Source organism: Lynx rufus, unplaced genomic scaffold (genome assembly GCF_022079265.1).
Source record: "Lynx rufus isolate CCGP_SWC_20201006 ecotype Redwood Valley unplaced genomic scaffold, mLynRuf1.p SCAF_7, whole genome shotgun sequence".
NCBI lineage: Eukaryota > Metazoa > Chordata > Mammalia > Carnivora > Felidae > Lynx > Lynx rufus.
Window position 1 is genome coordinate 125,011,507 of NW_025814889.1, and position 13,654 is coordinate 125,025,160.

Here is a 13,654-nt window from a genome sequence, read left to right on the forward strand (position 1 = left end):
GAAAAATAGTATGTATTTTATAAATATCACCACATATCCTGACTACCTTTTAGAATCTGGCCATTAGTTTATTTAGTAAAATATATACAGAAGATTTTTGGGAAGACCAGTAGTCTTAAGAATGGTGGGGAAATGATTGAGTCATGGATGTCTGAAATTTTAAATACAACTGTTCCTGTCCTTACAAAAGGGGTAAGATAACAAGCAGCCAGGTTTCCCAGGGAGACAGTCCTGATTGTAGCAGTTAGAAGGCTGCTTAACCTTTGGTTGTACTCTTTATATAGTTGTTTTTTTAAAGTAATTTTAAATATTGGTAGTAAGTCACTATATTGATACAAGTCTGACTATAATAATAATAGAACTGTGTGGGTTGTTTTAGGGCCTGGATGTTTTGGAAATTATGAGAAATATTCACATATTTGTGTCTCGATACCTCTATAATCTCAACAATCAGGTGAGTGGGTTTTAGAATTTTTTTTTGATGTGGGTGGATGTATAGTAGGAAGGCTGAGGGGCAAAAATTGATTCTCATTAGTGAAAACTAATGAAATAAAGCAGAAAATAATTGTTTAGAGATCTTTTTATTTCTTTGATTATATTATTGAATGACTTTGCAATGAAATTATCTTTTAATGAAATAGATTCTAAAATTTTCTTTGTGTAACTGACCAGCATTTGCTATGGATTGTGTTGTTATTTAGTGTAAATTTGTTTCATTGCAGATTTTTATTGAACGAACAAGCAATAACAAACATTTGAACACTATTAATATTCGGCATATTGCTAATTCAATTCGAACACATGGCACAGGAATCATGAATACAACAGTAAGAGTCTTTTTTGGGGATTGGGTGGGTAATAGACTCCTGTTTAATTTGGTAGTTTGGAAAATAGTTTTCTCATAGAACATTCTGGTAAATATACACTACTGCTTGTTTATCATATACCTGAATTTCCATTCTTTTGGTTGGTATAATTATAATGTCTGGGGAGGGGCTGCCTGGCCGGCTTAGTTGGTAGAGCATGTGACTCTTGATCTTGGGGTTCTGAGTTTGAGCCCCATGTTGGGTGTAGAGATTACTTAAAAATAAATCTCAGGGGCGCCTGGGTGGCGCAGTCGGTTAAGCGTCCGACTTCAGCCAGGTCACGATCTCGCGGTCTGTGAGTTCAAGCCCCGCGCCAGGCTCTGGGCTGATGGCTCGGAGCCTGGAGCCTGTTTCCGATTCTGTGTCTCCCTCTCTCTCTGCCCCTCCCCCGTTCATGCTCTGTCTCTCTCTGTCCCAAAAATAAATAAACGTTGAAAAAAAAAAATTAAAAAAAAAATAAATCTCAAAAAAAATGGCACTACAGTTGTGTTGGTTGTCATGGAAGCTCTGTAATACAAAAGGCATTTTCAAATGTCTTACCATCTCAGGGACATCATTATTAAGTGCTATCAGAGATTTGGGGACGCTGGCATAGATGTATGTATCTATGTGGATTGTCTAATATCATTTGTTGCTTTTGCACGCGAGCCATTGATAGCAGTTTATTTAACATTAGTCATGCTTTTTTGTGGGGAGAGCTTACTAATTATTTAATATCCATAAAAGTAGAAATTTACTCAAAATATTTTGAATCTTAGAAATGGGCATACTATCATTTGAGGGAATCACTTGAATTTGTATCCTATTTTTTCTTCTGTGGAAAAGAGCTGTTTTTGACTTTACCTGGTTTTCAGGGTACACTTAATTCGTCCTTGAGGAAAGAAAAATATGAATGCTTAAATAGTAAAATCTTATTAAGCATGTTTGAAAGTAAAGAAATAGGGAGGAGTTACATAACTGGAAATTACATAAGGACCATTTTAATATTTGGTGCGGAGCCATTAAAGTGATAGAGCTGATAGGAGATGTGATTGGAGTTCTGTTTTAGCAGTTACCAGTATAGAAATGACATAGAGATTCTAATTTAAGGAGTCATTCGTGTGGAGATCATGTCTGAACTTTTAAGGATAAAACTCTTTTTTGACCTCGAATCTGTCAGAAATCTCATTCATGTAACAGATATAATTATGTGTGTATTTTACATGTCTGAGACACTGTGCTAGGTGCTTTGGTGAGAAAAACAGTTTCTGCTCTCATGGTGATTACACTCTAGCAGGGGATATAGTCATGAATCAGTTGATCACACTAATGAATGTACATTCCTGATGTTTGATGATGACAAAGTGAATATAGAAGAAATAAGATGAGGGGTGCCTGGGTGGCTCAGTCAGTTAAGCTTCTGACTTTGGCTCAGGTCATGCATGATCTCATGATTCGTGGGTTCGAGCCCCGTGTCAGGGTCTGTGCTGACAGCTCAGAGCCTGGAGCCTGCTCCGGATTCTGGGTCTCCCTCTCTCTCTGCCCCTCCCCAACTCGTGCTCTGTCTCTCTCAAAAATACATAAACATTAAAAAAAAAAAAAAGCCTGGATGATCCCCCCAGGACACTTAAAAAAAGAGAGAGAGAGAGAAATAAGATCAGAGACTGGCAGTTACCCATTATTAAGAGTGGGAAGGGGGCGCCTGGGTGGCTCAGTCGGTTAAGCATCCGACTTCGGCTCAGGTCATGATCTCGTGGTCCGTGAGTAGCCTGTTTCGGATTCTGTGTCTCCCTCCCTCTCTCTCTCTGCCCCTCCCCCGTTCATGCTGTCTCTCCCTGTCTCAAAAATAAACGTTAAAAAAAAAATTAAAAAAAAAAAAAAAGAGTGGGAAGGTTAGGGGTGCCTGGATAGTTCAGTCAGTTAAGCATCTGACTTTGGTTCAGGTCATGATCTCATGGTTTGTGGGTTTGAGCCCCACATCGGGCTCGGTGCTGACAGCCCAGAGATTCTGTGTCTTCCTCTCTGCCCCTCCCCCACTCAGGCTCTGTGTGTGTGTGTCTGTCTGTCTCTCTCAAAAATAAGTAAATATTAAAAAAAAAAAAAAAGTGGGAAGGATAAAGAAGGGACTATTTCTACCAGGACAACTACTAGTAAGATCAAGAAGAAAACAGTGTTTAAGCCACAGGAAAAATTATGAGGAAGCACCCATTTCTAACACTGGATGAATGACGACTGTCAAAAAATGAAGTTTTTGAGGGTGGAGGAGATGGAAATTAGTACAAGTCTTCCAGCTTAGGTCAGAAATAATGTCATGTTATTTTGGCCTTAATCTCAGCTCAGATCCAACTTTTTTGGGGTTTTCTGAGTCTTGATCAGGGCCTTTTATTATTACTTATTCTCAAAGCACTGGCACTTCTCATTGTATGAATTATTGCAGATGAGATTTAATAATTTATTTCACATATACTTGTTTAAATGTCTGTTACTCCTGCTAGAATATAGACTTCATGATAACAAGCACCATGTCTGGCATGAGAGCAGATACACCCTGCCTTGTGCAAAGGAGGTGCTCAAAATATTCCTGGGTACATCATTGAATGTCTTCCTTCAGGAAAGTTAAAAGAGCACTGTTTCTTACTTTAGTATCATTCTAGGCATGTAGATTAGTAATAAGTAAGGAACAGGAACTTCTGATTGTGGTTTATGCCATAAAAGCTAGAGTGTTGAACTTGTATTTTTTATTCTCACTATAACTCTTAGTTCTGTTATGAGGTTATTTTTCTTGTATTTCTTTTTTTTCCCCCTTTTATAGGTAGTTAAAGTATTTAAGGGGAGCTTATAGAAAGTTCTGTAAACTTGGGCAATAAAAAAGCTTCATTTATTTAAATATTTTCAGTGTGAATTAGGCTTTGTAAATATTAGACTTTATGAAATCTCACTTAGAGCTTATAGTTGTTATTCAGTCACATTGATTTGACATTAATTTTTATATTAACTTCTCCCAATTTTTTGTATTTTAATTTTATAGGTTAATTTCACCTACCAGTTTTTGAAAAAGAAGTTCTACATATTCAGCCAGTTTATGTATGATGAACATATCAAATCCAGATTGATAAAAGATATTCGGTTTTTCAGGGAAGTCAAGGACCAAAATGATCATAAGGTATTTTTTATTTTTATATTCTTTTCAAGGTAGTTTGATTTGGCTGTTGAGTGTATAGGAGATGTTTATGCTGAAGTTCATTATGAAGCTCTGTAATGGGATTTTAGTTTTTTTGTTATTTTTCACAATAGTGTCTTCTAGATCTGGCCTCCAAGTTTCTTGTATTTTCCCTTATAGTTTCTTACTCGTAGGCTAAAGTGTAAGGATCCATGTGGCCAGGTGTTACTTTTCTTTATTTATTTTAAAATAATGCAGAAGAGAAACATGCTTATTTTGAAATATTTAAACAATATAGAGTGCATGAACTAAATGACCTCACTCATTTCTCTTTCCTCCCAGTTTCATTCTCTGGAGGCAGTTGCTGTTAACGTTGTGATATGATGCTTTTAGATGTCTGTGTGATAAACATATTTGTTTGCATATACACGTATTGCTTTTTTTTCCCTAACAAAAAGGGAGTAATACTACAGAGATTATTTTACAGTATGCTTATCACAAGTCTGTACATATAATAGATCTACCTCATTCTTTTTAACAGTTGACAGTAAAGATGTATATACCATAACTTATTTAACCTTCTCCTACTGACAGATATTTAGATTTTTCTGATTTTTTTAGTGTTATGTACAGTGCTACAGGGAACATCCTTACACATTTATTTCTGTGTATTGGGACATTATTTCTGAAAGATGAATTGCTTGGAGAGAAATTTCTAGGGCACAGAATATGAATATTTAAAGTTCTGATATATGTTGCCACAAGTTCTAAAAATACCACACCAACTGTTATTCCTTGTATTATAAGAATACTGTTTTCCCTTCACCCCTGCACTGAGTTTTCCAATAATAAAGAAAAATGTAAGAGGCTTGTAGCCATGTGGCTAGCATGGTTTTTATATGGGTTTTATATTTTAGATGGGTTTTATATTTGATTTGCCACATATAGAACTATTTTAATTGCTCTTTAACATCACCTAATTTCAACCGTCTAGTATTCTAGGTGGTGGTTTTCATCAATGTCACAGCAGTAAAATACTATTTCCTAGTAAAATAACTGAATAAAATTATAGATTACAATTATAAGTAGAGAATTATATTAGCTCCTTTTTATTGGAACAAATTACTAGTATTCAGAGAAGTGGTCATTCTATTGTTTATGAGAATTATTTCCATTTGTTAATATAAAATGAGTAATTTTCTCTTTTAATTAGCTAAGACTTGAAAAACCATTTTTTATTAGTGATGGCAATTAGAAATTTTGGCTCAGCTGATGTATGTTATTTGGGAAGGAGTGTGTTTATATATGCAACACCTATTTTGCCACAGGAACTTGGCTGCACGACACTGAAGAAGTGTTTCTAGGAGGAATTGGTTCCTTTTATCTATTGATAGAGTAGTTGGATGTTGGGAGACTAATAATGGTGATGGAAAACTGAAGTTTGGTGGCTTTAATAATTATTTTCCTTAGCTAGTGACAAAAAGAAATTTAATTTGTATTGACCTTAAACATTGGTAGCTTTCGTGCTATAAATTTTGTCATTAGATTTAAGTGATTTTTTTTTTTTTTAAGCACAGTGGAAATACAAAATTAGAAAGGAAAATGGTATTAGCGTGGTTGATTTTGTAGGCATTTTATGCTTTAGGGGTTTTGTTAATAAAGGTAGTCTTTAAATTATCTCTTTAGTATCCTTTTGAAAGAGCAGAAAAATTTAATCGAGGCATCAGAAAACTTGGAATTACCCCAGAGGGACAAAGCTACCTTGATCAGTTCAGGCAACTCATCAGCCAGATTGGTAAGTTATTATAAAAGAGTTGGGAAATAAAGTACAAATTCCAAGTAGCTATCTCCTTGAATATCTCATATAAATAAACAATTTAATATGTGAGTGCCTGAGATCAGCTTTATTCCACTGAGTCATTTTCTTACCAAAAGATTTTCAAGTATGATTACACTGTTGGTGCAGAAATAATTGATAGACTGTGGGACTGTGGACTAAAAGAAATTCAATAAAACCTCTTCAATTCAATTAAAAATATATTTACCTCGTCTCAAATATGCTCATATTAGTCAGATTGTAACTATTTATTAGGTACTTACTCTGTTCATGGCACTGTTCTGGGCTTTTAAAATGGGCTCCCTGAAGTTATAGCCTCAATGCAGAGGCATAAAATAATTTATGTGAAAAGTTAATTAGTAACATAAGTAAATAAGTTACATTACTTACAAATAAGTTTGGTTAAGGTTGAAATATTAAATGTTACAATTTTCTGTTATTTCACATTTGTATATAATTTCTTGAGTTGTCCTGCCTTATAGGTAGAACTAGTTTCCCAAAACATGTTACATTATATTTAAAAGCAAGAACTACATTTAAAAATAATTGTAGATTAACAAAACTGTGTGCTTATTTAAGCTTTCCACAAAATGCCTGTGCAGGAGGCAGGTAATCATCATTTTAAAGATGAAAAAAGAAAAACTCAGACAAATAAATAGTATTGCTAGGACTTAAACTGGTTTTTTGGCTGAAGTCCAGAGGTATTCTGTATTCTTCACAATTGTAGACACTAAACAGTAAATTCTTATTGACTACACTTTGGTAAACTTATGCTTCCTGAGATTCGTTCATTCATTTATGAAACATTTACTAAGAATCTGTTATACCAAATACTCTTCTAGATGCTGAGAATACAAATAGCCTTTGTTCTCAAGGGGCTTTAAATTTACTAGTGGGAAAGGTGTTATAAGGATTTAGTTCTGGAGTAAAGTCACTGAACACTAGCTTAAGTTTTATAAATTAGTTATGTTTATTTTTTTTTGAGAGAGAACACGAGCAGGGGAGGGGAGAGAGAGAGAGAGAGGGAGACACAGAATCTGAAGCAGGCTCCAGGCCCTGAGCTGTCAGCACAGAGCCCGACGTGGGGTTTGAACTCAGGGACCTCAAGGTCATGACCTTAGCCGAAGTCGGATGCTTAACTGACCGAGCCACCCAGGCGCCCCTGCATATTAGACATTTCTATAAGAACTTAGAATTTTAAATTTGTCATTTTTTTTCTTATTTTAAGCAATTTAATAAGGAGATTTGTCCCACAAGTAGTTTCCTCATAGAGACATTTGATGTCATTAGACCGTAAGCTTCTGGAGCAGTAGATCTTAGCCCTTTTTGAGAATATGATGAAAACTCTGAATTGGTTTTCCCCAGAATAGTGCCCATATACTACACATACAGTTCCACATGTTGTTATACCAGAGTTAAGGTGCTTAAGGTCAGAGTCCAGGGACCTCAGACTTAGAGCTGTTTTTCTAAAGCAGCACTGCCTAAAACTTCATTTATTTGCAACTTCATTTATTCATACTGATTATGTATCAGAGTTCCTCTTCCCCACATGTGAATACTGCTTGCACTATTATTTATTTAATGTTTTAATATTTTTTAAAGTATAATTTTGTTCTATGAAATAGTCCTTAAATTATTGAAGATGACTGTGCTGCTAGTCATCTTCCCCCATACACATTCTCCCCCTAACACATAAAATCATGTCACGTCACTTGCCACCAGGAGGCATTCAGCATTTGATGAATATTATCCTTTTTACTTTGTTCCAAAATTTTATTCTTTACTCTCTTCTTAGAAAATACAAATTCTTTATCTCCATATAAACATAGTAATGTGTTTTTGAGTCTGTTAAATATATTGGGAAAAGGAGTAAGAAATCTCAGAGTTGGGAGCGAAAGGAAAAGTCCTTTTGTCTAATACTGAAATAATCAGTACCACCACTAACATTTATTGAACATCTGTGTGCCAAGGCTTTGCTGAGTGCTTTGTGTGTTCTAACTCCTATAAAACTCACAATGTTATGAGTATTGCTGTTTATTAATTCTGCAGGTATTTACTGAGGGCAACAAATGTTCTAGGTGCTGATGATATATAGGGCACTAAACAAAATCTTTACCCTGTAGAGCTTAATTTAACAGATGAGGAGACAGAGATACAAAGTTTATAACTTGACCTAGATCTTCTAGCTAAAAAGTGGCAGAGTCCATTGAACCCAAGAAATCTGGCTTCAGAGAGTTCCTCTTAACTGTTGCTCTATACTTGCCTCTCAGTAGCACATTTTGATCTGCTGGATGTTGGTCTGCTAATTGTAGGAAAACAATGAAACTAGATATTTTATATTTGTAAGACACATATTAGGGAAACATTTTAACATCATCTCTCATCTTGGGATAGCCCTAAAAATAGATTCAGTGATACCTATTTTGAGAGTTTTTAAAAACATCAGATGAGATAGTTTATGTAAAGAATGTATTGTAATGATTGTGAAATACTAACTTTACCTTTTTGTCCTTTCTCCCAACTCATTTCAATTCAGTTTAGCAATACATAGATGACTCTTGAACAATACGTGTTTGAATTGTGCAAGTCTGCTTATATGTATATGTTTTCATACTATTGTAGTACTATAATTGTGTTTTCTCTTCCTTATGATTTTTTTAAATTTAAATTTATGTTAACATGCAGTGTAGTCTTGGCTTCAGGAGTGGAACACGGTGATTCATCTCCTACATATGACACCCAGTGTTCATCCCTAAAACTGCCCTCCTTAATGCCCATCACACATATAACCCATGCCCTCCCAGCAACCCTCAGTTTGTTCTCTGTATTTAAGAGTCTCTTATGGTTTGCCTCCCTCTCTGTTTTTATCTTTTCTTAATAACATTTTCTTTTCTCTAGCTTACTATATTGTAAGAATGCAATATACAATACACATAACATACAAAAAGTGTGTTAATTGACTTTGTCACTGGTTAAGGCCTCTGATTAACTGTAGGCTGTAAGTAGTTAAAAGTTATACACAGATTTTCAACTGTGGGGGTCTTGGGGGGTCCGGCACCCCTAGCTCCATGTTCAAGGGTCAAGTGTATTATTGAATTCCTACTATGTGTAGGGGTGGAGCAGTGAGAACAGAAGCTGTGCCATGGATCTTGCATGCCAGTTGGGGGAGACACAAAGACACAGAATATGTCACTGTTAAGTGCTGGCTAAGAAGGTGTAATGGTTCTGGCCAATGGTATTCAGTGATGGTCAGGGAAAACTCTAAGGAGCAGGGACCTAAATGATATTGGGGAATAAGTCATGTGTGTATTCAGGGAAGGAGCATACCAGAGCGAGGCCACTGGAAGTGCCAAAGCCCTGGGTCTGTCTGGCATTTGGGGGACCTAGGGGCTGGAATGGAGGAGTTAGTAGAGTCCTGAGTGGTAGGGCAGGATATCAGAACAGCAGCAAGGACACCATCACACAGGGCTTTGTTGACCACATAAGAGATTTGGGTTTTATTGAGATGGAAAGCCATTGTAGGGTTTCCAGAAAAGGAAGGATATGTACCCACCTACTTTGAAAAGAACCACCAGCACTGCTGCTATCGGGGAGCAGGATGCTGACGGTGGAAGGTTGGGGAGCAGGAGGTCTTTGCATATTGCAGAGGTGTAGGCAAGAGATGTGGTGGTTTGGAAGAGGATCATAGCTGTGAACGTGAAAAGTGGTGGGATTGTGGCTACATTCTGAAGGTGGGGCCATTATAATTTGCCCATTGATTAGATATGAAGTATGGAAGAAAGAAAGGAGTCAGGGATGACTTCAGGACATTTTGCCTGAGCAGTTAGAAGGATGGAAATGTCAGTTTCTGAGATAGGAAATATAATAGGGTGAAGATCTTGAGTTTGACTTAAACATTAAATTAAAAATTCTTAGTCTTGTAGGTGTAGGCATTGACTAAAAAAGCCTGAAGGAGTAGTCCAGGTTGGAGATGTGATTTGGGGGCATCAAGTAAAGACCTCTTGGTATCACTTCCAGCTGTATTGGTGGGGAGGGGTTGGTCTGGCAAGCACTCAGTGTGAGAATGAAGAACTTTAAAATGTTTGTTTTTAAACATGTAGTCAGCGGGGCGCCTGGGTGGCGCAGTCGGTTAAGCTTCCGACTTCAGCCAGGTCACGATCTCGCGGTCCGTGAGTTCGGGCCCCGCGTCAGGCTCTGGGCTGATGGCTCGGAGCCTGGAGCCTGTTTCCGATTCTGTGTCTCCCTCCCTCTCTGCCCCTCCCCCGTTCATGCTCTGTCTCTCTCTGTCCCAAAAATAAATAAACGTTGAAAAAAAAAAATAAAAAAAAATTAAAAAAATAAACATGTAGTCAGCATTTAGTGAATTTAGTTTATCAAATGCCAGTCACATTTATTTTTAAGATATTTAATATAGCTGTGTATAAGTAGGTATATTTATATTTTAAGTGCACAAATATGTAAGTTTCACTTTTATGGAGTAAGAAAGTAAAAGAGAGAAGAATCTTTTAGTACTTAGGAATAGAAACCCTGTAATTGCTATATGTGACTGTATTCCTGATTGTTAGAGTTTAGACTTACTTGAATAAATATCTGATTTGTGTCTGTGTGTCATTTTTAAGGTAATGCTATGGGCTATATACGAATGATAAGATCTGGTGGCCTTCATTGCAGCAGCAATGCCATTAGGTATGAATGCAAACATTTTTGTCTTATGCTATTTAAAAATTTTATGTCATTTAAATTTATTGTAGGTGGTATTGTAGAGAAGTTTTTTTTTCTTACTGATATATTTTGAGATAAATATGGAAGAAGACCATTAGTTCTGGTTATATTTTTTTCTTCTTGAATTTTAAGATTATAGCAGACCTTTGAAAATTTTTTTTCTCTTGAAGATATAGTTATCAGTACACTTTGTGAATGGTTCTAAAGATTACATGATTTTAAGGATTAAATTTGATTATTCAGATCTAAAGGTCAGTTTTAGAACTAAATTGGTTATATTAGTAATATAACAGAAAAAATTCTTTCCAGATGATATAGTTGAAAAATTTGGAGTCTTATAGTAGCCCTCCATATCTCTGTCAATTACTCCTATTTAACTTAATAAAATTATTTTCCAAATTCTTAGATTTGTACCTGATCTTGAAGATATTGTAAACTTTGAAGAACTAGTAAAAGAAGAAGGTCTTGCAGAAGAAACGTTGAGAGCAGCAAGGTAGGGCACCTGGGTGGCTTAGTCGGTTAAATGTCCGACTCTTGACCTCGGCTCAGGTCATGATCTCATGGGTCATGGGATTCAGTCTCGGATTGGGCTCCGCACTGGCAGTGCAGAGCCTGCTTGGGATTCTCTCTCTCTCTTTCTCTCCTCTCTCTCTTTCTCAAATAAATTGATAAACATTAAAAAACAAGGTTAAAATCTAATTTCGGAATAATCTAAATTTGGAGATTTTAAAAAGTATATGTTTATATAAAAACATTTTAAAGGGGAGATTAGAAGGTAATATATAAACTTATGTTTTTGTGTTTTTATTATATAAGTTATGGTCTCAGTTTATGAGATTCAGTTTTTTTAAGACTGCAGTATTCTGAGATTTTTCCAACTTCACTAAAAAGTTATCTGCTAGAACACGCTATCTAATATAGTAGCCCCTAGCCACTTGCGGCTGTTGAGCATATGAAATGTGACTAGTCCAAATTGAAATGTGCTGAAGTACAAAGTATATAAGTAACTTTGAGGATTTAGTCTAAAAAATGCCAAATATCTCATTGGTAAAATTCACTTCACCTCTCTCTCAACTGTTTTTTTATTTGTTTGCCAGCACTATTCTAGAACACCTGTCCTTTATTTCGTGTAATCTAGGCCAGCATTGTCCAGTACAGTCGCCACTACCACATGAAGCTGTTGAACACTTGAAATAGGGCTAATGGGCCGAGGAACTGAACTTAAATTTTTATTTTATTTAAATTAGGCAAATAAGATAGCTGATGGCTATGTTATTGGACAGTGCAGATGTACAGACCTGAGTAAGTGGTGATTTTTGAACATAATTGAAAACTTGAGAGAGGCATGCAGAGTTATTAAGAAATTCTTTAGAAAACTACAGATTTTATTAATAAAATCTTTATTATTATATAATAATTATTATCTAATTATAACAGTTTATTGACTCAGACATGAAGGGGCACCCCTGGACAAAGTGGACACAATTTGAGTCTCAAAAAGAATCATGGTAGAAATCAGTTAAGTAAAAAAAGAACATTAAGATACACTAAGAACATTAAGATATATTAAGTAAAAAAAGAAACCATGAATCCTACTGATGATAAGAAAGATTGGAGGAGTAGAGGGAAGGTTCCTTTTTACAGAAGAATGCCAGCTGATAGATATAGATGAGAAAATGTAGGGAGAAATCACTGTTTTGCAATCACCACAGTAAATGCTTGAAATCAGACAAAAATCATCAATAAAAATGGTTTTGGAGAGCAGAGTATTCATTTACTATCAGAAGATTATCCCACAAATTGCTCAATAACTACAAAGGGGAAAACTATCTCTATGAGGGAGAGGTTGATGTATTCCACCTTAACTCAGTGATCAAACATAGCATCACCAGTTCACAGGACACACTGACATTATGGGATCTTCTCATGCAATGTAACAGCAAGTACCTACGTTGTATTCTTGCCAGAAAGGTTTACTCTGGATTTATTTTAAGGGAGATTCTGAGACATTATCTGAGACATTCAAAGTTTGAGGCATTCTGTGAAACACCTGGCCTGGACTCTTAAAAAATGGCATGAAGGACAAAAAAGGCAACGAGACTATTCTAGATTAGGAAACTAAAGAGACCTGACAACCAAATGCAGTGGGTATTCCTTAATCATATCCTAGATAAGGGAAAAGGGGGGCTATACAGGACATTTGGGGGATAATTAGGGAAATTAGAACATGTGTATATTAGATAATACTGTATTTTATTTTGGGGTGTAATGATATATTGTGGCTTTGTAGGAAAATTTCTTGGCTCTTAATAGATTCATATTAAAGCACTTGTGGGCCGAGTGACAAGAAATCTGTAACTTTAAATGTTTCCAGAAAAAACAAATGTGGCAAATGTTACATGGTGAAGAGTAAATAGGTGTTCATTATACTACGTTTTAACTTTTCAACAGGCTTGAATTTTTTTTTAATGAAAAAAAAAATGTGTGCATATTTATGAGAATAAGGCCCCAACACAAGATTTGCTTGTGTCTATTATAGGATAGCTATAATCTATTATTTGCTTAGTCTGTTATAGGATAGCTTAGTTCTTTGCCAAATTAAAGGAGCCATGTACAGTTAATAATGTATTTAAAGTCATTTGCCCTGAAATTACTAAATTTTGGCTTGTATGTCAAAGAAGAAAATCAGACTGTTGTCTCTTATTAAGTGATACCATCCATTTAAATATTGATGATCTTTTAAAAATATTTTTGAAGCAGTTTAAGGTCAGACAGGTGGGATATTATCTTTTAAGATCTCTAGGGTAAAGCTGTCTGCTAATAGCAAGTTCAGATTTATGCAAAGGAGTGGATGACTGACATCAAGTGAAGGAAAGTTCATGGCAGGTGAAGTCAAGGAGTTGTGGGATTGTGATAATGAATCAGTTATCTAAATGGGCAACGGAGTCTTCCAGGATGATGGAGAACTAAAACATGTATCATAGTCCTAAGATAATAAAGGTAGGGAAATGGGTTAAAAGGTTAGTAGATGTCTGATATCAGGAAGGAGTAGCTGGGTAGTTGGATATAGTGGGATCATGAAAGTCTCAA

General features: G+C 35.7%; 1 protein-coding gene across 3 annotated transcripts in view; it reads left to right on the top strand.

Annotated features, from left to right (window-relative positions):
- Positions 1–13,654, top strand: part of WASHC4 (WASH complex subunit 4) — a 60,493-nt gene that overhangs the window by 37,492 nt on the left and 9,347 nt on the right. For all 3 annotated transcript variants that reach the window (XM_047065291.1, XM_047065292.1, XM_047065293.1), the window contains 6 exons: positions 380–454; positions 723–827; positions 3,874–4,008; positions 5,692–5,800; positions 10,462–10,528; positions 10,971–11,057. In XM_047065291.1, the coding sequence (XP_046921247.1) occupies positions 380–454; positions 723–827; positions 3,874–4,008; positions 5,692–5,800; positions 10,462–10,528; positions 10,971–11,057 (578 nt within the window). The remainder of the gene's footprint in view (positions 1–379; positions 455–722; positions 828–3,873; positions 4,009–5,691; positions 5,801–10,461; positions 10,529–10,970; positions 11,058–13,654) is intronic.